Source organism: Puntigrus tetrazona, unplaced genomic scaffold (assembly GCF_018831695.1).
Source record: "Puntigrus tetrazona isolate hp1 unplaced genomic scaffold, ASM1883169v1 S000000746, whole genome shotgun sequence".
Classification (NCBI taxonomy): Eukaryota; Metazoa; Chordata; class Actinopteri; order Cypriniformes; family Cyprinidae; genus Puntigrus; species Puntigrus tetrazona.
Genome location: NW_025048355.1, coordinates 1,135,805 through 1,162,268, shown reverse-complemented (window position 1 = coordinate 1,162,268; position 26,464 = coordinate 1,135,805). Strand labels below are relative to the sequence as shown.

Genomic DNA, 26,464 nt, shown 5'->3' with positions numbered 1-26,464 from the left:
CTGAATGGTTTACAAGTTGAACAAAGAACATTTATAGAGATTTAATAAATTTACAATCAAACGTGTTTTCCAGGATACACTCCAGCTTTGGCTTGCGCCCCGAACAAAGACGTGGCCGACTGTTTGGCGCTGATTCTCTCCTCAATGATGCCCGTCTCTCCCAGCAGCACCAGCACCATGTCCAGCCTCACCTTTACCACCATCAACCACTACTCCAGCCCATCAAAGACCGTGACCTTTGACCCTTTACCTGCGCTGCGCTCCGAGCACGTCTCCTTCCGCAAATTCAACAGTCTGAGTCACGAGGACGGCCTCATCGTCCCCGATGACGAGCTCAACGATTCAGACTCGGAAACATACTGATAACTCACCCCTCAGTGTCTTAATCTAACGCCTCATTGGCTGAAAGGTGACTATATGCTAATTAGGGTCGTCCCTTTATGACCGGTGTGGCCGAAGTCTCAGGAGAAAGTGGAAAAACAGGAAAATAATGGCCCGCACTACAGTCCAGTTTGTTTCTCCTCTACAGCATTGAGCTGTTTGAACCCTCAAACGTCACCTGTACCCATTATTTAAAGATAAGTTCATTTTATGAGGCGCTGACAGCTGTGGGACTGTGATTCCCAGCATTCATGCGAAACGCGAGGAGGCGAAACAACGAAACTACAGACGTCAGGGACCAAGAGCTGCAGCATTTACTTTTATCCCGGTTTGTGCATGAAGATTGAATTTAGGTTTGCATCACCATGGATTATTTATGATGAAAAAATGAAGAGCAAAAAAAGCCTTTCGTGGCTCAAACGGTGTATTTATTCCTCTGTTGTGAGGAATTATAGCATCCTTCCTGCTGTGTGTGTGTGTGTGTGTGTGTGTGAAGAGAGAGATCGTGAATTTGAATGGGGGTGTATACGTGATTTATTTTATAAGAGTTTAAAAACAATGAAAAGATCAGGTGTCTGACTTGACCTTTTGGTACATTGTTAGTAATTATTAATAATTATAAATAAATCATTTTTGTCATAAGGTTCAACAGAGTCTTTATTACAGAAAACTGGAACATTAAAAAGAAAAAGTGAAAAAATATGGAGTCAGAGATGGGCAGTTTTTTTTATTTTATATAATGTTTAAAGAATATATATAAGAACATAAATTAATGTACCTACAAGAAAAATTTTAAATTATTTTTTTATATTTGTAAAAATGTAATTTATTTAACACTGTATTATCAAATTTAATAATATCTATATCAGACATGATTTTGCCCCATTTAACATTTGCCCCATTTAAATATTTATATATTTGTTTTCTCCGAGATTTTTGCATGAAATGCCAGTCAATAAACGGACGCCTCTTTCGCTGTTATTGGCGAGTAATTCAAGCAAGTTTTCACTAAAAACACTGAATCCTTTACAAATTAAACCGTGAACGTGAACGAGAGGTTTTATACTGAACTCGCTTTAAAGAGTTAAAAGCTGCGACATTATTTCCTCGCCTTCATGTTTTTAACCAATACAATCCAATTGTTTTTGGAGCTTGACATTCATCGTAAGCATTTTTTTTTTTTTTGCATTTTCATTTTTGGGTGAATCAATCCATCTCTTCAATGAGGAATGATCTCATTGGTGTCCTTCTCGTAGTGTCTCCCGTACAGCACCGCGGTCACCAGCCCGGCACTCATTCCCGTCCGGCTCATGTAAAAGCCATTCCCTCCTTCCCAACCGGAATGATCCGGAACATCCAGCGTCATCCCGCTTCCCAGAATCCCCGGGAAGACGTGTGGAGTCGTGAAGGTCCCGGCCAGCCTGAAGTCCACCAGCGTCCGAGCGTGTTCGGTCTCTCCTCCGCAGCCGCTGCGGCCCTCACCTGTGCACTTCACCAGAGCGCAGATCTCCAGGTAATACGTCCCGTGCACCACATGAAGGCCGTCGAAGACTCCCAGAGCGTAAAACTCGCTCGCGTCCGACCTCCGGAACAGCAGGTGGCAGCAAACCGAACCGCTGCAAACGCTAACGTTCCCTTCGGCGCCTTGCAGAGGCACCAGAGTGAAATTATCATACATCATGACGGAGTTAAAGGATGTAGACGAAGTTGCGCATTCGGACTCTTTCTGGCAATATTGCCCACCGCCGAAACTACCCGTAGGCCAAACATGCATCTTCGTATTTGGGTGCCCGGAAAATGGCACCGGTTTGTCCCCATCGTCCCCAATGAAAAGCGCATCCAAAACCGGCACTCTGTGCACCAGCAGCTTCCCAGAATTCCCCTCGGCGTCGTGATGAACGAGCGAATCCCACGGCGTGAAGATGCCGCTGCCGGTAATACCGTACTCTGCGGCTCGGACGTTGGCGGCCAGCAGCGTGACGCCCGCCGCGTAGGAGAACGAGCGCTGGATCTGTACGGCGGCCAGCAGGGGGAGCTGGTTCATCCACGCGGTCGGGTACGCGATCTGCCGGACGCCCATTTCTTTCACTAGCGTCACCGCCGGGTCGCGGAAGAGGATGTCGAAGCAGGTGAACACCCCGAATCGACCCGCGAACGGTGTGCTGAACGTGACGCGCTCGCGCTCCGGCGGAGCGTCAAACGCTGCCTCGAAGTACAAGTTCTGCTTGCGGTAGCGGGCCACGATGACGCCCCGATCGCTGAACACCACGTCGGTGTTGAACTGGTAGCGGCCGTCTGCGGGACAGCGAGGGTCCGAGGTTCGGTTACAGCTCTGACGGGACGGCATGTTAGCCACCAAGAAGAGACGGTTCCTACGAGCCATACAGCTGAGACTGTGGAGGACCTAAGAATGAAATAACATTTTTATTACTTTTAATATGTGACCCTGGGCCACCGAAGCAATCTTAAGTCACGTAGCATACTTGTAGCAATGGCCAACAACTATACATTGATCTTTTATGCCAACAATGATTGGGATATTGAGTAAAGATCGTGTCCCATGAAGAATTTCCTACCGTAAATATAAAAACGTAACGTCTCATTGGTAAAATGCATTGCTAAGAACTTCACTTGGACTTTATTTTTATTTTTTATTTTTTTTGCACCCTCAGATTCCAGATTTTCAGATCGTTATTTCGACCAAATATTCTGCTATCCAAATAAATCCCACAAAGATTATTTATTCAAATATCGATACATAAATCTTAGAAACCTTTGGAAAAATTGACCTTTAAGGTTTTGTGGTCCAGAGTCACAAAATATAAATATAATACATAATACAACAAGGTAAATATTATATAAAACGCAATCAATTGATTGTACATTAATAAATCTGAGCATTTATTAGACTTAATTTGTCTCATTTAGCTACAAGGGCCCCTCAGTAAGTAGGAAATATAATTGAATAAAATTACCAAACACAATTTTAAGCTACAAAAGTTACATATTTCCTCTTTTTTTTGTTCTTCGATGAACAGGGGTTATTAGGTTGCATGGCTGCTATCACTTTAAGAGCTTTCATGCTTTTATTTACTGATGCTCCTCGTCGCTTGGACTTTTCTATTAAATAAAACATAACACGATTAAAAAAAGCATTTAATATGCAACATTAAAATGAGTGCTGGACCTCAGTGTCTGGAAACCTGTGTGGATCAGCGCATGGACTCCACGTGACCTTCTGAGGGTCAGGGACCGTCTCCAGATAGCCAGCGATCGAAGATCTGGTGAAGTTGAACCCGTGGATGGCATCTTCTGGAAACACTATGATCTGAGCGCCCTGTGCAAGACATCATGCATGCAGCACAACTTTAAGTTTACAGACAACAGTCTTAATCAAAACCAGCTTGAAGACGTTCAGGGCCTCCAGTAGCATCTTGATTATTCTTGGGTCCTGCTGTAAACATGTGACTTATGATCTGGAGTAATTTATCATCTTTATCATAAATTTGTGATCTGATTCATACGGTTACTTGTTTTATGTATTGTTGATGTATGCTTATTTATTTTTTGTACAGCACTTAAATGCACAACAATACTTAAACAGAAAACTGACTATTAGATAGCAAACTTTCAAAACCCATGCATAATAGCTAAAAGAATTACCAAGCATGTAATCGTACGAGTTAATATAATCTCACGAAAACTCCAACTTTAGACTCTTCTTCTGAAATTATATTGGTGATGCTGTGTTTTTAATTATTACCGATTATACAAAATCTTTTTATATAATTACATACAACTTAAAAGTGAGAATAAGTATGTTAAGCACAGCGATTTATTTAAGATTTAATTGTGAAATAAATCACTGAGCTGTTGCACTAAAGCAAAAAAAAAAATCTGAGATCTAGATTTTAACTCTATATTTATAAATCAATGTATAATTTGCAAACCGATGCATGCTTTTTTTGGAGAAAACGCAATGCTAATGCTATTAAGCTTTCAAAAAGATCTGTTTTGGGGTTGTGTGTGTGTGTGTGTTATGATGGCACATTGCATCATATTAATATAGTTCACGAGTGTCCTGGCAGTGCTCAGATTCGTGCATCGCGTACCTGCTGCGCTGCCAGCGCTGTCTGCTCGTCAAACACACGCAGGTTCATGTTCATGTGCTCCAGGGCGGATCGGCGCGGCAGCGGGGCCCCGGGGCTCGGGTTCAGCAGCACCCGGTGCTCATACACCGCCGCCACGTAAGACCGGTGACCGGCGGACAGGACGAGCTGCAGGCCGCTCAAAGCGAGCACCAACCCGGCCGACACGAGCGCCATGAGGAGGAGGAGGAGGAGGACGAGGAGACTCGGGTGAGGGAACGGGTCCAAAGGTTCATGTCAGTGATTGCAATCAATACCAAATCTGTGGGGTTTTAAACAGACGCGCTTTAGTAAACATCCGTACGTTAAGAACGCGTCGCTTCCTAGCCCCGTTTATCTCTGTCTCCCAACACGAAGTAAGCTCGTGCTTTGCATGCGTTTGAAATATTTCTAAAAACAAACACGCGTCGCGGGACTTCCGGGTAATAGTACGTCACTCGTAAACCGTGATTCTATTGGTTGACGTGAGGTCCGTCTTCAAGCGCGTGGGGTTTTTTTATTCTTAATTCAAAACAGAGACAAAAAATAGATGCACGTATATCTATGCTACATACTGGCTTCTTTTTTTTTTTAAAGCTAATTTAAATAAGCGCTTTCCTCTTGATGTTTTTGCATGAATTTGTTTTAAAACATTAATGTTTTTTTTTACTAAATGCTTCACAAAAAAGATAAATCAACAGATAAGATGCATTAAAAATAAGTAAAAGGAAAATCACAAAGTATTCATTTTTTTACCTTAGTTTTATAATTAACTTTTTTGTTTTCAGTAGCTGCATTTCAGAAAAACAAAACAAGTCACACCATGTACTTTTTCATGCAGCCTTTATGAAATCTACCGTATCAAATTTTTCAATGTTATTCTGAAATCTTGTTAGCGGCTGGCCATGGATTATCCCTTAAGTAACTAAAGGTTAAAAAATTGATAACCCTGTCTTATGCCACATTTCATGAGATATCTCTGTGATATATTCAAGTTAATAAAATAGAGCTGCTAATATCTTTAAACCAAATAACTTGAAATTTTGCAAAAGATATCTATGCTCAAAAGCTTTTTAAAAATCGAGGAAATGTCATATCTTTAAAATCTACAAGATCTAAAATAAATCTAACATTGGTACCGGTGTTTATCCCTTTAATAAAACAATTATCTCTGCAACCAACTGAACAAGTCTGGTTAAAACCAAGGCTAACATTATATAATAGATGTATAATAGTAGTGGAACTGGACTCCAATTATCTACATACAAAACAACGGGGGTTTAATTTCATTCTCAAAAAAGACAACGCATTTCTAGGGATTTTTCTTTCCGCTTAGAAGAGAGAGCTATTTAAACTTCCTCAATAGTTAGATTGGTTTCACAGAAAGCTTTCAATTCGGTTTCAATAACAGGAACACGATTCATAGATGCGCAAATATTTGTCTGTTGTAATTAACTAGATGCAATTCTGTTGACTGACATGAGCACTCGTCTGCTTCGTGCTTTATTGCATAAATGCATGCTATTTTTTTTTTTTTATTATTTCCTCAGTGTATTTTCATGCATTTGTATAAATGTCATCATAAACAAAAAGCGCATTGTTTTCTTTTTCAACTATGCAAAAATAAACCGAATAGATAACTAGAACCCTCTGCAGGAAGAAAAAGACGTGAAAGGGACAAAGATAACATTATAAATGCATACGGGGAAAACCGGTGGTATTACCAGAAAATGAACACGATGTTTCATGAATCTGTCACGTTTCTTCAGTTTCGGTTTTATAAGTGGGCTGTGAATTAGAGAACAAAATGCAATATGTGTTCACTGTAGTTATACTTTTATAACATATTTAACTGAAAGGATCTGGAAGAATCAAGGTGCCTGTTTATTAAGATATAAACTGTTCCACAAGCTTCATACATTGCAAAAATAAATTCATCAGCGTTTCTCAATCCCACGAAACGAGCAAGAACTGTCAGCATCCGTATAGAGGTTGTTTATCTGGGAAAAAAAAATCTAAATACTGAGAAAATCACCTTTAAAGTTGTTCAAATTAAGTCCTTTGCGATGCATATTACTAATTAAAAACTATCTTGATTTTATAATTAATATATTAATGAAAGTAAAATGACAGTATTGTTCAGCCCCTGTTTTATCTTAATAGCAAGACCACTTCAGAGTTCTTGAAAAAAAAATAAAATAAAATAAAAAAATAAAATATATATATATATATATATATATATATTATTTGATGACAGTAAAATGACAGTAAATGATGACAGGGAAGAGACCAAATAATAACTATAATAGTAATGATAATAAACGCATTCTTTTCATCCTGCATTAATATCAAAGCTCCGCCTCTTGTGAGGGTGCAGCATAATAATTACTTCAATGCAGACTATTCAAATAAAAGCCGAAGCTCTTCTCTGGTGTTCACTTCCTGTTAGAGACTTGACAGACACATTCTTCATAAAAAGTAAATATGACTGTTTTATATATATATATATATATATATATATATATATTAGTTATTAGCAGTATTGGGGTGTGTCTGTTATAAATATATAGAACGTGAGTTTTAAAACATTTAAAAATGTGGAACGCTATAAATGTTTTCACTGGTTTGCCTTTATTAGTCTCTTACTGTCCATATCTGTATATAATTGTACAAGTGTGTGTGTGTGTATATATATATATATATATATATATATATATATATATATATATATATATATATATATATATATATATATTTTTTTTTTTTTTTATATATATATATTTATTTAGTATATATATTTATTATATATATACATTTATATATATATTTATTTATTTTTTTTTTTTTTTTTTTAGTTTTTTAGTTTTTTTTCATCTGTAATATATATAGTACCATCAGTGTTACCTGTGTTCACCTAGGGTCCGAGAGTAACACAGTTTTGTGTGTGCTTCACGCGTGGAAGAACTGACAATAAAGCAGACTTGACTTTAATTTCTGTATTGTCTCCATTCAGATAGTGATAGACCTGAATATGGCTTGTATAACTGAAATACTACTACTGCTAGTGGCTGTAGTGACTGTGAGCTGTAGTCCTACCAGTGGCACAGACAGCAACGTAACCAGCACCATAACTACCAGCACAACTACCAGCACAACTACCAGCACCACTTCAGCTAACAACACAACTACCAAATCCAACACGGCATCTCTTTCACCAGCGGAGATCGTGGGGCTCCCTGGACTTCTGATCTACACCATCACCTCCACCGTGGTCCTCAAACTCTTCTGCTGATCTGATCGTTAGCTCTCTGTGTCTAACCAGCTAAAAACGACACGATTTTGACTTTTAATCTTTTTTTAGTAAACATAATTGTTGCAACGTTACAATGTTTTCTGTCATGTAATTTGGAATCGCTGATTGTTATAAATTCAAATATTAGAACTCAATTAAACGTGACTGCACTACTTCATCTCGGCGTGGGATGTAAAGTGGACAGAATGCCGGATCTAACCAGCTGTAACCGACGAAACCCCGGTCAGATGAGTCAATAATGCAAGCATCGATGGCGGCTTTCACTCTGTGGGAAACACTTCATGCATTAAAGTCTTTGCCTACCCTTCATGCATTAAACTGCTAGCAGTGGATTATTACTGATTCTGATTGCTTGATGAATGGTGATTTTTGCCGCTAATCTTAACTGCGTAACTCGATCAAATCCTTGCGTATTAACAGTGTAGCAAAAGTGTCAGATGTCATGGCCTTCAATAGTTGTATGGATCCAGAGAGATTTTATTATACTTTTTTCAGTTTGTAGCCGTGCATGAAGAGGTATCATGGCGTTCCTCAAGGCTCAGTACTAGGGCCGTTACTTTTCCCGCTTTACATATTAGATATTATCGGGAGACGTGGTGATGAGGAAACTTGATGAGTAATTCTTTACAGCTAAGTTGATGGACCTCAAACCTCAAACACTTGATGTCTGCTCTCTCGATTCTTCTTCATCAGTTAGGAACAGGTGTGCTATTTGATAGCAATCTCTCCTTCTAGCATTCGAAAAACTGCATTTTTCCATCTCGATTCCAACCTACGTCCTCGATGTTAAATACAGAAACGTTAATTAATGAGTTCATGACCTCAAGTTTAGATTATTGTAAATTAGACTGTTAGCTCGATTCTGTCAGCACAGCACTGGCTAGCTATTAAACATCATCTAGATTTAAAAATCTTGTTAATTACTTATAAAACCCTGAATGTTCTAGTACCTGAGCAACCTCTTATCGTCCTTCGCATCTGCTGCATTCTCAAAATTGGCGCAAATTGATTGGTGGGTACGTTTATTCCACTCAAAATGCAATTGTAAATCCAGAGGGGTTTAGTTTGTTTGAGGTTGAACTGGAATATCCAACATAAAAAAAAAAAAATGCAGAGCTTGTTGCCGATCTACTAAAAACGCCTTTTCAATGCGATCTTTTGCAAACGAGAGAATAGCTGAGAAAGTAAGACCTGCATTGAATCTGCTAAAAAGGCCAGCAGTGTTTTTACAGCTATCAGTGCTAACAGCTAGCATCGAGCACAGGTTCTTTCGTTGGCCGCGTTTAGTTGTTGCACACTTTTAGATTTCATTGGTGCTTTCAAGTATGGAATTTATGTGTGCATTATATGCATAAGAGAGATGTGTGCATGTAGTTTACAGTTGCTTACAGAAGGCCCTGACTGAATTTGTCTATTACTACTGAATTCTTGCTTACTATTACTTCATATATGGGACCTGCAGTTGAATTTCAGATTTTTTTTTCTATTTTACTCTATACTGAGAATAGTAACACTGAAGTTTGGAGTATGACTTGATATGCTCCCATTAATAGTAACGCCAAAGAATATTTTCTGCCATTGGATTTAGACATGTATTGTGCCAGTGCCACCCTAATATTTCACTATATTATACTATTTATAGTGAGCAGTACAATATATTTACTATTTACTGTTTTTATATTTACCCAATGAAAATATTGGAGGCGCCACTGTTGCTATGATACGGAATATCTGCTGAACTAACAGCAGACATATCGCCAATGCAGTGCTTCTCCAAACATATTTCACAACAATATTAAGGTAGTGTGGCAAACGATCTATTAATTAAATTAATACTTAGCTTCTCCGATGTTGATCAGTCATAGTACGGCCGGTAGTCCCGCCCCTCCTCCGCTGTGATTGGGTGGCGGACTAGAAAGTGACTTTGATGAGCACAGTGTTTTTATTTAAAGTTGATTAGCTTCTGTTGTTAAAAACAACAACTATATATATATATATATATATATATATATATATATATATATATATATATATATAGACCGGCAGTGAGCCCCATTGAGTCACAGGCAAACCTACCGCTTTTTGATGTTATGTGTATATAAATTAATTTTTACTTCAGATGCTATCGCCAATGTTTATGGTCTTTTTGGGCAGGATAAATTAAAAAAATTTGGGTATTTAAATCGTTTAGGTGGGAGTGTCTCCAAAGGCAACACAAAATATAGACTATTTCTTTATGTACATAATGAACTGTATGTACTGTATCTTTATTCACTTGCCCCTTTTTTATTTATTTTTCAGTACATTTCTTTAATAATTTTTCATTGTGTAGCAATTTTAAAAAAACGATTACGTGAGATACTTTATATATTCGTGGTGAGGGTGCTTTGCACTTTTATTTTGACATACCATATTTTATCCAGTCCAATCCGGTTTCCTCAAATCACTGTGGCGACCCAGGGTTTGAAGACCACCGCTCTAGAACGTTCTCGTTCACCTTTCCTAGCTGGTGCACTGATCTTTCCACCCCTTTCCAGAATGCTGGATCCCTTTCAGTCTTCAAACAACTGAACACTCATCTTTTTCGACATCACTTCATCCTAAATTAAAAAAATAAATAAAATTGCCACACCAGGGCTGTTTCCCAGTGTGTCAGCTACGCAGCGTCTCATTCCCTACTCAGAAAGCATGGGTTATGTAAGTAAGATAATCAACAGCTAGCTATGCATTAAAGGATTTTAAATGCGCCCAATGTGAAGTGGATTATCCCTTGCTTGAGTAACTAAAAAAATGCAAAAGGTTGAAATTGAATAACCCTGTTTTACACCACATTTCATCTCGTTAACACTTTATTTTGATGGTCCCTTGAACATTCAGTGGACAATAATTCACTTTGCAGCTACATGTCAATGAGCTTTCATCAGAGTATAAGTAGACCGTCTGGTTATTATCTATTTTGCCTCCCAACAGACATTCTGCTGACTAGAGGTAACTTCTCAAGAACACTTCAACTTATTCTAATCCAAACCCTACCAGTCTCTAATGAGAGTCAGGAGATATGTAGCAGCAATGTTACTTGATTGTGACGTGATCAAGGGACCGTCAAAATAAAGTCAAACCGAAATCTCTTTGAAATATTTGCTTGCTTGTTAATAAAAAAAACAGAGCTGCTAAAATTGTACGTTCTTTGGACATACAAACAATGGGTGTTTAATTCCCAAAAATGGCTATAGATCTCAACAGACAACCAATCGCATGCCTAGAAGAAAGAGCTATTTAAACTTCCTCAATAGTCAAATCGGTGTCACAGAAAGCTTTCAATATCAGGAACAGGATTCGTATATGTGCAAATATTGGTCTGAAAGGCTCTGACAAAATGAGATACCACCTTAGGATACTGATAGAGGAAGCAGTCAGAGAAGGTCTTTTTCTTCTGTACAAACTAACTAGGACTGGACTCAGGATCAGATGTAGTTCACCAGCTCGTCTGCACAGGCACGCTCTTCGTGCTTTAGTGCATAAGTACACACTGTCTGTTTCTTTTTTACGTGCGAAATTTCCTCTTAATGTATTTGCGTATATTTGTATAAACGGCATCCTAAACAAAAGCACATTGTTTTCGTTTTCAACTACGCATCAAAAAAAACGAGCTGAATAGATGACTAGAACCCTCTGCAGGAAGAAAAAGACGTCGAAATTACGCGCGCAACAAATGTGTAATAAATACATAAATATAAAAGGGGCAAAGATAACATTATAAATGCATACAGAGGAAAACCAGTGGCAATGAACACGATTTTTCATAAATCTGTAACCATTCCACAAGCATATATTGCAAAAATAAATTCATCAGCGTTTCTCAATCCCACGAAACGAGAAGAGAAGAACGAGAAGAACTGTCAACATCCGTATGGATATATTTATGAATATGCTTGCTTGTTACACTTAAAAAAAAATACTAATTCCTAACACTAATCCTAACAAGGTCAGATCAGGTTATTTGTCAGTCTTCTAAAATTTAAAGGACATTTTACAAGGAAGCGCTTCAGTATGTTCTTTAAAGGGTTTGGGGAAATAACGAACAGACATGACTGCTCATAATCCATAAATGACCTCCTGTTATATTCCCGTTAAACCATGCAGAGCTAATCATTCTACCTGAACTGTTTCATAAAAAAGGCTTTACGCTGAGAAACATTGTGGGTGTTACATAACCTCTAGTCAAGAAGAACCTGCTGATGAAATTTAGCCCAGCTCACAAAAGCGCTCCGTTCAGGTGAAACAGACGGAGATGATACATGATTACACTGATTATAAAGCAACGTTGTGTCACTTCCTCAAATTAGCGATGGCTTTAAAAAATGATAAAGGGAGCGCTCTCTCCACCACAGCAACGTGCAGGACAAAGAATATATGTTAAAACAGAAAAGCAGGTAGGTCTGCTGTCCTCAACAGAAAAAGACCAGACTATATGCAGACTGTGACCTTGGACCATAAATCTATGCATCATCTGAATAAATCAGCTTTCCATTAATGTATGGTTTGTTTGGATGGAACAATATTCGGCAGTTAAAAGAACGATTGGAGGAAACCATATATATGTGACAAATACATGTTACTAATCAATGTATATTACAAATCAAAAAGTTAAGTAGGATAGTATCTTAAAGGAATATGATCTTATATTTATGTTATATTGTAGGTACTGCTACAAATATACCTGAGCTACTTTGTGCTCACATGTATTCATGAAAGCACAGGCTGGCTAAAAAAAAAACATTGTTGTAAGTAGTTCCTTACTTCAAGCGTTTATTTTAACCTCTTCAATTAAGTGTCTTTAGCAGACATATACAAGTAATCATATCAGGGAGAATTAAAACCTGAGCCTACAGTTACTGTATTAACAGAATTATTAGACAAGCAAAGAGCATGACAATGAATGTCGGCCTTCAAAAAAGTCACAGTCATTCACCCAGTATGCAAACGTTCCTCCTTTTAGCGCGCTTTCGCTTTGGATGCCTAATACCTAATAATGACAGAACCGAACCATCTTCACACCTGCTCAGGGATAAACCTCAGTAAGATCACTTCAGGGTCTTGGAAATATATATACAGTATATTTGTTATTCTGCAGAAGGGGGAAAAAGTCATATAGGTTTGAAATGACATCGGGGTTTAGTAAATGATGACAGAAGTTTCATTTTTGGCTATCCTTTAAGGGGAAGAGCCAACATAGATGAAAAAAGAAGTACACTTCCGTTTTCATATTCATGGTGTCTCAAGCACAGTTTAGCGCACTCAGATAATCTTAAGTTTATCTTAGCATTTTTATTATATTTAGTATATTAACAGAATTAGAAAAGAGCGCTTTAATTACACCTGGGAAATAATAATAAATGCATTCTTTTCATTCTGCATTGATATCACATCTCCGCCTCTTGTGAGGGTGTAGCTTAATAATTAATTCAATGCAAACTATTCAAATAAAAGCCAAAGCTCTTCTCTGGTATTCACTTGGACATCTTTCTAGACAATCAACAGACAGCGAATGAACAGGCTTCGCAAACGGTAAATATTAATTTATTTATACATGTATGTGTGTGTGTTATGTTTCCTACGTAGTAATATTGGGATGTGTCTTAAAATACTAATACAGTGTGTGCATAATTATTAGGCAAGTTGATATATAGCAGAAGCAGCACAGTAGTTGAAGTTAATAGCAGAAGGTTGGTAACCTTTAAAAAATAGCACCAATCAACACTGTCATCAAGCAAAATCCACAATTTAAGTTGATATTTGAAATCAACACAGATGACAATGTTAACAATGTGCATACCAGTTGCATCTTCAGGGTTGGATTTTTGTTTGTCAATGAAGACTTTCCACAAACTTTTAACCTACATGTGCTTCTAGATGTGCACCATTTTATCATTGCCCCCCTGGAGACACACCTTCTTGACGCACTTGACCTCCTGGTACATGAACCCAAGGAGGTCACACCAATAACCTTGCTATTCCTTAATTCTTTTTACCAAGAACATTTTTCCAATCCCAAACCACATACGTCTTAATAACTACCATGATCTTTGTATTTAATTATTTATAAGTGGCGTATAATTGTTGGTGAAGGCTGAAAGTCAAAATCTCCAGGTTACCGAATTTCTTTTACAGATAAAATAAACCAAGAAAAAAAAAGAGAGATTGAAATCAGACTAAAAGTTTCATTAATAAACACCCATGAGAAGGATGCAAAATGCAGCAAAATGCTAATTGGGTCAGCAGAGTCAGAAAAAAATGAGATGGAAAAGAAAAGACACATATTAACTTAAAAAGAATGAAGAATTTAAGGTAAAGAATTAGGTGAGAAAACATCAGGAACCAGTTGGTCTCCATCGCCACCCTTTTCCAGATCTGTATCCTTTAGTCTGTAGTCTCCAGAAGTGCAGTATGTCAGGTTCCTCGAGGCTTTGCTTGGGTAAAAAATGACCATCACCCAAAAAATACTATTCTAAAGTGCTGTGAAATCCATTAAGATTTTTCATAGGCTTTATAGACCAATAATATGTGAGTGACTCTTAAAGGAGCAGCACCACATTCTCTTGAACCACTTGTTGAAGAATGCATCTAATTATTTTAGAGAAGCTGACACATTGCACCTCTGGGGACTCAAGAGAAGGTTGCAACTGAGAAAATTATGTCACTGGAGAGTAAATGACTCCTGTTGGTTTTACACTTAATTCTTCAACGTAATTCTTAATAATTTTGCAGTTAAATTGTGACTATTCTTCTCCACTTGTTTTTTTCTGACTGTGCTGACCCAGTGAGGATTTTACTGTCCAAAAGTCATGCCTTACATTTGCAGTTTTAATATTGCATTAGTTTTACATCCTTTTCATGGCCATTTAATAGTTTTTGATTTTCACTATGAAAATCGACCATGCAGCCGTCAGCAACAGTACTGCATCAGATCCTCACAATTATATTCTTTCTTTGAGAAAAATGGTATCTGTGAGGATTTCCAGTCAGCATTACCAGTTCATAGTCCTGAGACTGCTCTCATCTATCTCTTTATTAGTGCCACTGGATATTAGCGCTGTTGACCCCAACATTCTTTTGAATAGACTAGAAAACTTTGTTGGCATTAGTGAAAGTGCCTTAGTATAGGTTAAGTCATACTTATCTGACAGCCATAAAATTGTGGCAACGAAAGAAATGGTATCATACAAGTGCAGTATGGAGTACCTCAAGCTCAGTACTAGGGTCATTACTTTTCATGCTTTACATGTTACCCTTTGGAGATATTATCAGGAGACATGATAATTCTCTGAGTTAAAACTCTTGTTTTGTTTTTTTTAGATGAAAGGTTTTTTGGCTTATTTTATCTATAAAAGAAAACATGCCTAATGATTATGCGCACATGAATATAAGGAAGTTTTCACTTTCAGACTTCATGGACAACTGTATATCACTTATAATGATTAAATATGAAATTAATAGTAGTTATTAAGACTGATGTAGAATATCATGCCTATTAATTATGCATTCTATATATAGAATGTGAGTTTAAAAACATTTTAAAAAGCCTTGATATTGTAATTTAACTGTTATTTTTCCCATTTATACAGTGAAAGACTTGAATATGACTTCTAAAACTGAAATACTACTACTGCTAGTGGCTGTAATGGTCACAAACTATGGCAGCAGTGACACAACCACCAGCACAGCCAGCAGCCTGACCACCAGCACAGCCAGTGACACAACTACCAGCACAGCCAGCAGCTCGTCCACCAGCACAGCCAGCAGCCTGACCACCAGCACAGCCAGTGACACAACTACCAGCACAGCCAGCAGCTCGTCCACCAGCACAGCCAGCAGCCTGACCACCAGCACAGCCAGTGACACAACCACCAGCACAGCCAGCAGCTCGTCCACCAGCACAGCCAGCAGCTCGCCCACCAGCACAGCCAGTGACACAACCACCAGCACAGCCAGCAGCTCGTCCACCAGCACAGCAGGTGACAAAACCACCAGCACAGCCAAAAGCTTGACCACCAGCACAGCCGGTGACACAACCACCAGCACAGCGAGCAGCCCGACCCCCAGCACAGCTAGTGACAAAACCACCAACACAACCAGCAGCTCGCCCACCAGCACAGCTGGTGACAAAACCACCAGCACAACCAGCAGCTCGCCCACCAGCACAGCCAGCAGCCTGACCACCAGCACAGCCGGTGACAAAACCACCAGCACAGTCAGCAGCTCAACCACCAGCACAGCCAAAAGCTTGACCACCAGCACAGCCGGTGACACAACCACCAGCACAGCCAGTGACAAAACCACCAGCACAACCAGCAGCTCGACCACCAGCACAGCTGGTGACAAAACCACCAGCACAGCCAGCAGCTCGACTACCAGCACAGCCAGCAGCTCGACCACCAGCACAACGAGCAGCTCGACCACCAGCACAGCTGGTGACAAAACCACTAGCACAACCAGTAGCTCGACCACCAGCACAGCCAGTGACAAAACCACCAGCACAGCCGGTGACACAACCACCAGCACAACCAGCAGCTCGACCACCAGCACAGCCAGTGACAAAACCACCAGCACAGCCAGCAGCTCGACCACCAGCACAGCCATCAGCTCGACCACCAGCACAACCAGCAGCTCGACCGCCAGCACAGCTGGTGACAAAACCAACAGCACAACCAGCAGCTCGACCACCAGCACAGCCAGCAGCCTCGACCAACAGCACAACCAGCAGCTCGACCACCAGCACAGCCAGCAGCCCAACTAGCGTCAAATCCAGTGACACAACCAGCAACTCAACCAACACAACTAACAGCACAACCAATTCTGAGGCATCTCTTTCACCAGCAGAGATCATGGGGCTTCCTGGGATTCTCATCTACACAATTACCACCACAGTATTTATCAAACTCTCTTGCTGATATCTCTCTTTGTTTGTTATTCAGCTAAAATCTACAATAATTTTGACATTTTGTTGTAATGTTACAATAATTTAGTTTTACATTTTCAATTATTAGCATTTCATGAAAATCACCCAAGAGCACAACAGGAAAGACTTGTACTAATTTAATTCCAAAATCAATACTTTCAGAGATACAACTGTAACCATTCAGCCGTCAGCAACAGTACTGCATCAGATCCTCACAATTATATTCCTTCTTTGAGAAAAATGGTATCTGTGAGGATTTCCAGTCAGCATTACCAGTTCATAGTCCTGAGACTGCTCTCATTAGAGTGACAAATGACCTGCTTCTATCATCTGATCATGGTTCTATCTCTTTATTAGTGCCACTGGATATTAGCGCTGTTGTCTGCAACATTCTTTTGAATAGACTACAAAACTTTGTTGGCATTAGTGGAAGTGCCTTAGTATGGGTTACATCATGCTTACCTGACCACCATAAATTTGTGGCAATGAAAGAAAAGGTATCATACAAGTGCAGTATGGAGTACCTCAAAGCTCAGTACTAGGGTAGATATTATCAGGAGACATAGAAGGCATAGTCGATATAAAAACTGGATGACAAGTAATTCCTAACAGCTAAATTCTGAGAAAAAATAGAAGCGTTAATTCTTGAACCTTGAACCACATGTAATAAACTAGAACACTGCCTAACATGTGATGACTACTTTGTCAGTTCTTCATAAGTTAGGAACCTAGGTTTGCTATTTCATAACAACCCTTTCTTTTAAAACAAAGTTTCTAGCTTTTGTAAAACTGCATTTTTCCATCTCAACAAAGATAAACAAACTGCAAGCTGGTCCAAAATACAGCAGCTAGACTCCAGGTATAGGGGATCAAAGTAAATCAGATCAGAACATTGAATCACGAGAAGCTGAATTTCCTCAAAGAGGCTGATGACAACAGGATGTTGTAAAATTAGTATCACAGGACAGCTTGCAACACCTGTTTGACAGAATAATTACTTTAAATGAGTCTACCCCCACGATTACTACTATAAAAATGAGCCATGTCTAAAAGGTAAAGGGGGAGGTGTTGCTACAATTTATAGCAATATTCTCAGTACTTCTCAGAGGGCAGGCTTTAAGTATAACTCGTTTGAAGTTATGATGTTGCATATAACTTTAGCTAGAGAAACACATGCTAGTGATAAATCCCCTGTCATGTTTGTACTGACTGTACATGTTGTGTACAGGCCACCAGGGCACCACATAGATTTTATTAAAGAATTTGCTGATTTTCTAACTGGCTTATTACTGGCTGCAGATAAAGTCTTAATTGTAGGCGATGCATTAGGATCAGCATTCTTAGATATTTTGAACTCGGTTGGGTTTAGACAACACGTCTCGGGACCTACTTATTGTCGAAATCATACTGTCACATGAAATTGATGTTAATAGTGTTGAAATTCTTCAGCAAAGTAATGATATTTCCTGCTTTGCTGATGATACTCAGCTCTATGTTTCTTTGAGGCCCGGTGATACACGGCAAATTAAGAAACTAACTGAATGCATAGTCGATATAAAAAAATGTAATGATGAGTAACTTCTTAATGCTAAATGCTGAAAAAATGGTGCTAATTATCAGACCTAAAAACCCCCCATAATAACCTAGAACGCTGTCTAACACTTGATGGCTGCTCTGTTAATTCTTCTTCATCAGTTTGGATTGTATTGATGTCATTCAGCATAAGTCATGTCACTCGGCGGCAATCTTTTAATCTCTCGTGCATCCAAGTGCAGCTCCTATCTTTTTATATTGGGAAACATTCAATTCTCCCAATCCATTTCCCTAAGCTTACAATTAAATTTCATTTGAAATCTCAATGAAATCTGACAACAACTGTGCATAGGATACCCAAGACGTGTCGCTCGTATAGTTTTGAATGGGGAAAAGTGACTTGACTTTGATAAAGCACAGCTGCTGACCAATCAGAATCAAGGAATGGAACTAACCGTTTTATAAATAAATAAATATAAACATCTAAAATAATATAACATGTATTTTTGGAATAGAAAAACTTTAATTAGTCATTATGAATAAAAAAGCAAGTAATGCTTAAATGTAAAAATGTAATTCTATTTAAAGTTCTAACTGTTAAAGCAGTAGAAAGGTTACAGATGTAACAGAATTAGTTACTAAGTAGCACAAAAATTTAACGTAACATTTTATTCTATTTTCAGTTTCATTTTAGTAAAGATAAACAAGTTTGACTAATTGTATGTACTTTTATTATTTATGTTAGTTTTTTATGTGGTAATAATATAGCTTACTCATTTTAGCTTTAGCAATTTTATATTTTTTTTGTCATTTTACTGGTTTAGTTTTTATTTTTAACTAAGCAAGCAAAGCAGTACAGAAAAATAGCATAATATGTTTAATTTATTGTTTAGCTTCAGTTTTAATGTCTTTATCTACACTGGAAAAAAAGCAATAGTTGTTTCAACTTGAAATTAACTCGTTATTGCAGGGTAACTCGTTATTTTAAGTTGAGACAACGATTGTTTTTTAGAGTGCAAAATTTATTTTTATATTGCCTTTTTTTCAGCATTCTTTTAATGAATGGAGACTTGAGCTGTGTTATTGCTTAGCTGCGGCTCAAGGTGGCGCCCTTCAGATGTCTGTGCCGTTGTTGTTCAGGAAACTGCTGTGATGGGCGTGTGACGGCGGCTGGACGTGTGGATCGTGTTTGTCAGAGGTGCTGGTGACAGTCGACGTTACAGGACGCCCACAGTAAGGTACCAAACACACACTCACGTACTGATTTACATCCAACATGGCAGTCTCACGCAGTGTCTACCTATTCCAGTCCTTTCTTTGTCCTGCTCATCCTCTGAAGTTTCTCTCTGACGCAAACAGCTACTTTTGGGATATTTTATTACAATTAACCAAAACTACAAATAAAACCAAACAAATCCGTTACTACACATTTTTTATTAATTAATTTAGCTTGCTTTTCTGAAATAAAAATGAACCAAAAAATTATAATGACAAAAACTCAAAATAAATACAACTTTATAGGTATTAAAAGTAAAATATACAAATAAAAGCATATTAAAATATTTAATTAAAATAATTAAAATAAAATAATACAAAAATTAAATTCAATCTAATGTGACCTTCATTAAGAAAATATAAATCTTGTGTTAAAATGACGGAAAGTGAAGTAAGGTTTTGACTAAATGACACTTACATTTATTTTGAATTGTAATTAATATAATTACAAAATTCAGCATTTTGTACAAAGTGATTTTTTTACTGTATTTATGAACAAACAAATTCAACCTTTAGTGAGCAGAAGAGATTTCATAATAAAAAAAAAGAAAATGTTTGTAGAAATGTTTGTAAAAGGTTTGTAGATTTTTGTTATTCATGCCTAAAGTTAATCATTTAATAATTAAAAATCATTTTACACTCCAGCTTTGTTACATCCATGCACTGATTATTTAATGTTTCATGTAACTGTTCTATATAAAATTTTCCTCATGAACTAAATATGTTTATTGACACAGATCATTATTTTTGACAGATGAACTATGGATTTTAAGCAAAAGAGCAAAAAAGCCTTGTGTTTTGCTATTTGTACGAATTGTTTTGAGAAACACACTTACTGTTTCAAGGATGATTGGAGAAAAACTGTAAACTCGGCCACTATAATAAAATAACATCCTTATCACTTAAGTATCATTTGCAAATGCAAATTTAGTACAATATATATAACTGTTTAAATTGGTGAAACCACAATTTTAATACTATTCAGCCTTCTAAGAGATCTGTTTTTGGTGTGTGTGTGTGTGTGTGTGTGTGTGTGTGTGTGTGTCTGTGTGTGTGTGTGTGTCTGTGTGTGTGTCTGTGTGTGTGTGTCTGTGTGTGTGTGTGTCTGTGTGTGTGTGTGTCTGTGTGTGTGTGTCTGTGTGTGTCTGTGTGTGTCTGTGTGTGTGTGTGTCTGTGTGTGTCTGTGTGTGTGTGTGTCTGTGTGTGTGTGTGTCTGTGTGTGTGTGTGTGTCTGTGTGTGTGTGTGTGTGTGTGTGTGTGTGTGTGTGTGTGTGTCTGTGTGTCTGTGTGTGTGTGTGTGTGTGTGTGTGTGTGTGTGTGTGTGTGTGTGTGTGTGTGTGTCTGTGTGTGTCTGTGTGTGTGTGTGTGTGTGTGTGTGTGTGTGTGTGTGTGTGTGTGTGTGTGTGTGTGTGTGTCTGTGTGTGTGTCTGTGTGTGTGTCTGTGTGTGTGTGTGTCTGTGTGTGTGTGTGTGTGTGTGTGTGTGTGTGTGTGTGTGTGTGTGTGTGTGTGTGTGTGTGTGTGTGTGTGTGTGTGTCTGTGTGTGTGTGTGTGTGTGTGTGTGTGTGTCTGTGTGTCTGTGTGTCTGTGTGTGTGTGTGTCTGTGTGTGTGTGTGTGTGTGTCTGTGTGTGTGTGTGTGTGTGAATGAGGTGTTGCCCCGGGCCTGATTACTTCTCATGACATAAAGTGCACAAGCGTGTCCTCTCGATCCATTTGCATGCATTTGTATTAAATATATAGCCATATTTTTAACAAAAGTGCATTGTTGTTAATGTTGTGAATTCTATTGGTTGATGTGAGGCGTGCTTTTCATACTTCCTCACAGAGCAGGGGTCACCAAACTTGATCCTGGACCTGGGGATTTTTTTTATGACGAAATATTACACTAGCATTGTCCTCTCAACATTTGCGTGCATTTCTATAAAATTATTTCTAATAAACAAAAACACATTGTTAATGGATGGGTCATACGTCACTAAAAAAAAAAAAAAAAAAAAAAAATGTATATATATATATATATATATATATATATATATATATGTATGCACGCACACACTGACTACTTCTACATATATTTATATTTAATAGTTGCATGGCTATAACTTAAGGAGTCTTAAATATCTTTTAATACCTTTTTAGATCTTGGTTTTTAACAAACATATGCTTTGATTTCCCTATGATCCCACAGATCTTGAAGTAAACCCACGTGGTTTATTTTGCGTATAACCAATACTTTTTCCTTTGAAAGATAAACAGCCGAAGAGCAAATAATGTCGAAACTCGAAACATCTTGCTTCCCTCTATCGAAACAATTTCACGTCACACATATGGTTCGATCCCGAGATATGGACATCTCAATACCCGAGATAAGCTGTCTGGTCACTTTGAAGCTTACAAGAAAAACCAAAGAGGAAAAACTAAACAGCTGGCAGCAGAGTCAGTAAATGTTTTCTCAGCAGTTTACAGGTAAATTATAACAGACGGAAGTAAAAACACAATTTAGCGGACGTGACTTTACATGAGATAATAAAATGGAGAATGAAACCGTGTCATTCATTTCTTTTATTATGATTAAAATTTCTAGTTCAGTATTACAGACCAGGACTAAAAGCATTGCAATAATAGGAACAATATTCTTCTCCTTTTTTTGACAAAACGTCAGTAAAATGAAACGAAATACTTCTTCTGACCTGCACTTATTAACAACAGAGAAACTCTATGTGATCATACTACATTTATATTTTGAAAGATTTTGGTTTTTCAAGGATATGCACAAAGAATGAAGAGTTAAAAATAGAGTTACTCAGTATTTGGGAGCTGTAATCCTTAATATAGTGCCATCAATTGATTCTTGTTCTAAATATTATATAATTTTAATATTAATATATATATATATATATATATATATATATATATATATATATATATATATATATATATATATATATATATATATATATGTAGGTGTCTTTTGTTAAAATGAATGTAAAAGAGAAGAAAGGAGCAAGAAAAGCAAAAAAGTTTTAGCATCAGACTTTTTTTTGAAAATCACTTTTTATCTGAACAGAATGAATTAACATCCAAAGAACAGCGTGTCTCTGTGTGTTGACCTTTAATGAGATCATCCAGATCAACAATCAGCTCCTGACTAACCAATCAATGACAAAACCTCTTCTGATGCCAAACTTTACATCTATTCAAAGTCACATAACTATGTTTCCGCCACTGAATATATATATATACATATACATATATATATTTTTAATGCAATTGCAACTTTTTAGCTCACAATTGTTTATGTGCGTAAGGGAACCACCTCCGATAAGGGAAGGAAACTGACAAAACATAACGCATTCACTTTAATCTTGACGTAATATCACCGCTGTGAGGGTGTCGCTCAAAGCATGATGTTCAAATAAAAGCCCTGGCTCGTCTCTGGCATTCGCTCTAACCTCCACCTGAAGGTCTGTCGGACACGGAGAGCAAACATCCATCGCGAACGGTAAATATCTTTTGCTTGTTTTCCAACGACGGCTGTTTCACAGCTCTGTATTTGAGAACGCGGCCTCGTGAAGTTCAGCCAAACACAGGTCCTTTGTGCTTGATGAGAGTTGGAGCCGAACTTTGCAGGACGGCGCGTCTCCAGGAGCAGGACGGGGCGCGGAATGTGATTTTGAAAACATTTAAAAAGATAAAATTTCTTTATTTTTCCGATTTAAACAGTGAAAGACCTGAACATGGCTTACGAGACTCAAATACTTCTACTGCTAGTGTCTGCAATGATCGCAAACTATGGTCTTACCGACGGGGCCAATTCCACCGCGGCATCTCTTTCACCAGCGGAGATCGTGGGGCTCCCTGGACTTCTGATCTACACCATCACCTCCACCGTGGTCCTCAAACTCTTTCGGCTCATCTGAACGCCAGCCTCTGTCTTGCATACTGTAGCCTGACTACTGTTTCGAAAGATTGTCTGTATGCTCTTGAAACCATATAAGCTATGTGTGACCGGGAGGTCTTCGTATAAAGATTTAAAACAGAAAGCACTTTTGTTGTCTTTGCTGGTAGTTGTTTATAATAAAAAGTAAGTATGCGTCGTGTGGGAAGAGATGGGAAGTAACGAAGCACAGATACCCGAGCTCTTAAATGTGCGTACGGTACACCAAAGTCCGTTTATTATTAGCGCGCTATGTATATGCATTTTCATAAATTACATTTTTACTGTACTCAAGTCGATTTTTACTTCACGATTTGTTTTTCGAACTACTTTTTACTTTTACACAGATATCTGTACTTTCTACTTGTTACGTTTTCAAACCAGGCTCGTTACTTTCGTTTTGGTGGATCGCCATTGGATAACAAATCTAGCAAAATATTGCCTGGAAACGCGATTCAGCTCCGCATCTCCGCATCTCCGCCAAAAGGTTTCTATCGGATTAATCGATACAAGAGACTCAAGAATGGAGAGGATCGGAAAGGGAAGACCTGTTCAGGATTTGTGCCGGTCCGTTTTATTTGTAAACACAAATTCATTTTTGTGGTGCGTTTTGGGCATTTCTCCAACAGGATTTAATGCTCCACCAATAGAATCCATTACACACCGTTATACTTTCCATTACAACCAATGCAATTCCTATTATGCCCATTAAATCCATTACATTTACAACAGCTACAGTATTAAGAACACGTCAGAGCCCAATACTTCTTCATTTTAAGTTGAGTAAAAAAAAGTGTAGTCAGTACTTCGATTTCTACTTTTACCGCAGTATTTTTAACCGCGAGTTTTGCCATCTCTGCGTGTGGAGGAGGTTATGAGTAACTGTATGTCATGATAAAGATAGACTAAGATGGAAATAAGGTTTTTTATTATAACAACGTTGCTGATTCCACATCTGATATCACAGAAAGAAAGTAATTGTGGCCTAGCTAGCATGACTTCAGGCTGGACTGTGTGTGCGTCGTCTGTGTTAAACTTCACTAAATTATTTTCAAACGTAGCCTGCAACAGACTTAGTACCTGCAAGCACAACGGCCGAGGTAATGAATGCAATTACTTCATGTTCCCTCTTCTCACACGCTCTAAACCACACAAATGCAGAAACACGACATGCAGAGAAAAGAAACTTCTTGTCTGCGCTGACTTTAGTAATGAAATGCTTTATTGGCATGACAATTGTTGCAAAAAACATAGTGTTTGCATTGAATCTAGAACAGATATATGTTTAAAGAAAAAATAACACGTGCTTGATGTATATACATTTAAATAGTATGGGTTATTCTATAATTGCAGGTACGTTTGATGTCCAAAGTCTGTTAGCGTTAAAATCTCTTACCAAGGTAGAGCACCAATGCTGACAGTAGTTTAACAGAATTGATAGGTTTTTTGGGGTTTTTTCCACTTTTGAAGGCAAAATGCGATATGGTAATGCAACATTTATGGACAAACATTTTTCTTATAAAAAAAAAATATTTAAAATAATTTCATGTTGTGGAATTAAGTAACTGTTTAGGCTTTTATGAATAAAATGCTACTAAAAGAAAGGTATTATAAAATAGTTTGATTGATATTTTGATTTACATGATGGACAAAACACACTAATTCAGAGAAAGAAGAAATCATGGTTTTAAGCTAATTTTTTAAATAAATTAATATATTGTGATGCAATATAATACTGTAAAATCTTGTAAGTCATAAAAAATGAAAATAATAAGCAATATAACAATTGAGGGGGAAAAAAGCAGAAAAAATATTGACTTTGACCATTATAGATTCACGCATATATTCTATGAACATTTTTTTAATTGTTCAAAATTTAAAAGCGTGCATATGTGTGAGTTTGTTCACAAATCTGTCTAAATCTGTGTTAGTGAGCACTTCTCCTTCGCCGGGATAATCCGTGCACCTCATATCAGGATGCTGATTAGACAGGTGTGCCGTAATAAAAGGCCACTCTAAAATGTGCACAGGTTTTGCGGGAGCGTGCACTTGGCATGCCGACAGCAGGAATGTCCACCAGAGCGGTCGCCCGTGAATTGAAACGTCTCCAAAGGCATTTCAGAGAGTTTAGCAGTGCATCCACCCGGCCTCACGAACGCAGACCACGTGTGACCACACCAGACCACATCCGACATCTTCACCCCCGAGGTCGCCTGAGACCATCCACCCAGACAGATGCTGCAACAATCGGTTTGCATAAGCAAAGAATTTCTGCACAATCTGTCACAAATCATCCGCATGCTTGTCGTCCTCATGCAATTCGTTGCCGCAAGCGACTTAAGTGGGCAAATTCTCGCGTTCGATGGAGTCTGGCACTTTGGAGAGGTGATGAATTCTGGTTTTCACTGTGCAGGGCTGATGGCAGACGGCGTGTATGGTTTCGTGTGGGTGAGTGGTTTGCTGATTGTGGCTCGAGTGGCCCCCGGTGGTGGGGTAATGGTATGGGCAAGCATGTGTCATGGACAGAGAACACGGGTGCATCTTAATGATGCCATTTTGAATCCAACTTGAGATCCCGAAGCCCGTTCGTCTGCGACCATCACCTCATGTCGCTTGATCATGCACAGCTCTTGCGAGGATCTGTACACAGTTCCCAGAAGCTGAAAACCTCCCAGTTCTCGCACGGCCAGCACACTGGAGCATGTTTGGGATGCAGTTCCTGCCAATATCCAGCAACTTCCCACAACCGTTGAAGACGAGCGGACCGACATTTCACAGACCACAATATACAACCTGATCTATGTGAAGGAGATGCTGACTGGTTTTACTAATACAGTAAAGCTGCACATTTTAGAGTGGCGTTTTATTGTAGCTCACAGTTTTATTGTGCTCACCAGGATTTTTGAACAATATTTGAGAGAAATAGGCAGTGTAAATATT

The 26,464-nt window shown here is 38.2% G+C and overlaps 2 protein-coding genes and 1 long non-coding RNA gene across 3 annotated transcripts in view; 2 read left to right on the top strand and 1 right to left on the bottom strand.

Moving 5' to 3' along the window:
- The window catches only part of LOC122335193 (serine/threonine-protein phosphatase 6 regulatory ankyrin repeat subunit A), a 36,293-nt gene extending 35,270 nt beyond the window's left edge, over window positions 1-1,023 (top strand). Inside the window, 1 exon segment of the mRNA XM_043232996.1 lies at window positions 74-1,023. Within this exon segment, the coding sequence (XP_043088931.1) occupies window positions 74-363 (290 nt within the window). The 3' untranslated portion in view covers window positions 364-1,023.
- btd (biotinidase) lies at window positions 892-4,706 on the bottom strand. Its single transcript, XM_043232995.1, has 3 exons — window positions 4,494-4,706; window positions 3,569-3,718; window positions 892-2,785 (listed from the first exon to the last, which is right to left on the bottom strand). Exons 1-3 carry the CDS (start codon window positions 4,704-4,706, stop codon window positions 1,601-1,603), a joined length of 1,548 nt encoding a protein of 515 aa, XP_043088930.1. The 3' UTR covers window positions 892-1,600.
- Window positions 4,707-22,857: 18,151 nt separating this feature from the next.
- LOC122335274 lies at window positions 22,858-23,630 on the top strand. The gene is made up of 2 exons (XR_006248943.1): window positions 22,858-23,089; window positions 23,311-23,630. It is a non-coding gene; the product is annotated as an uncharacterized LOC122335274 (long non-coding RNA).
- Window positions 23,631-26,464: the final 2,834 nt, after the last annotated feature.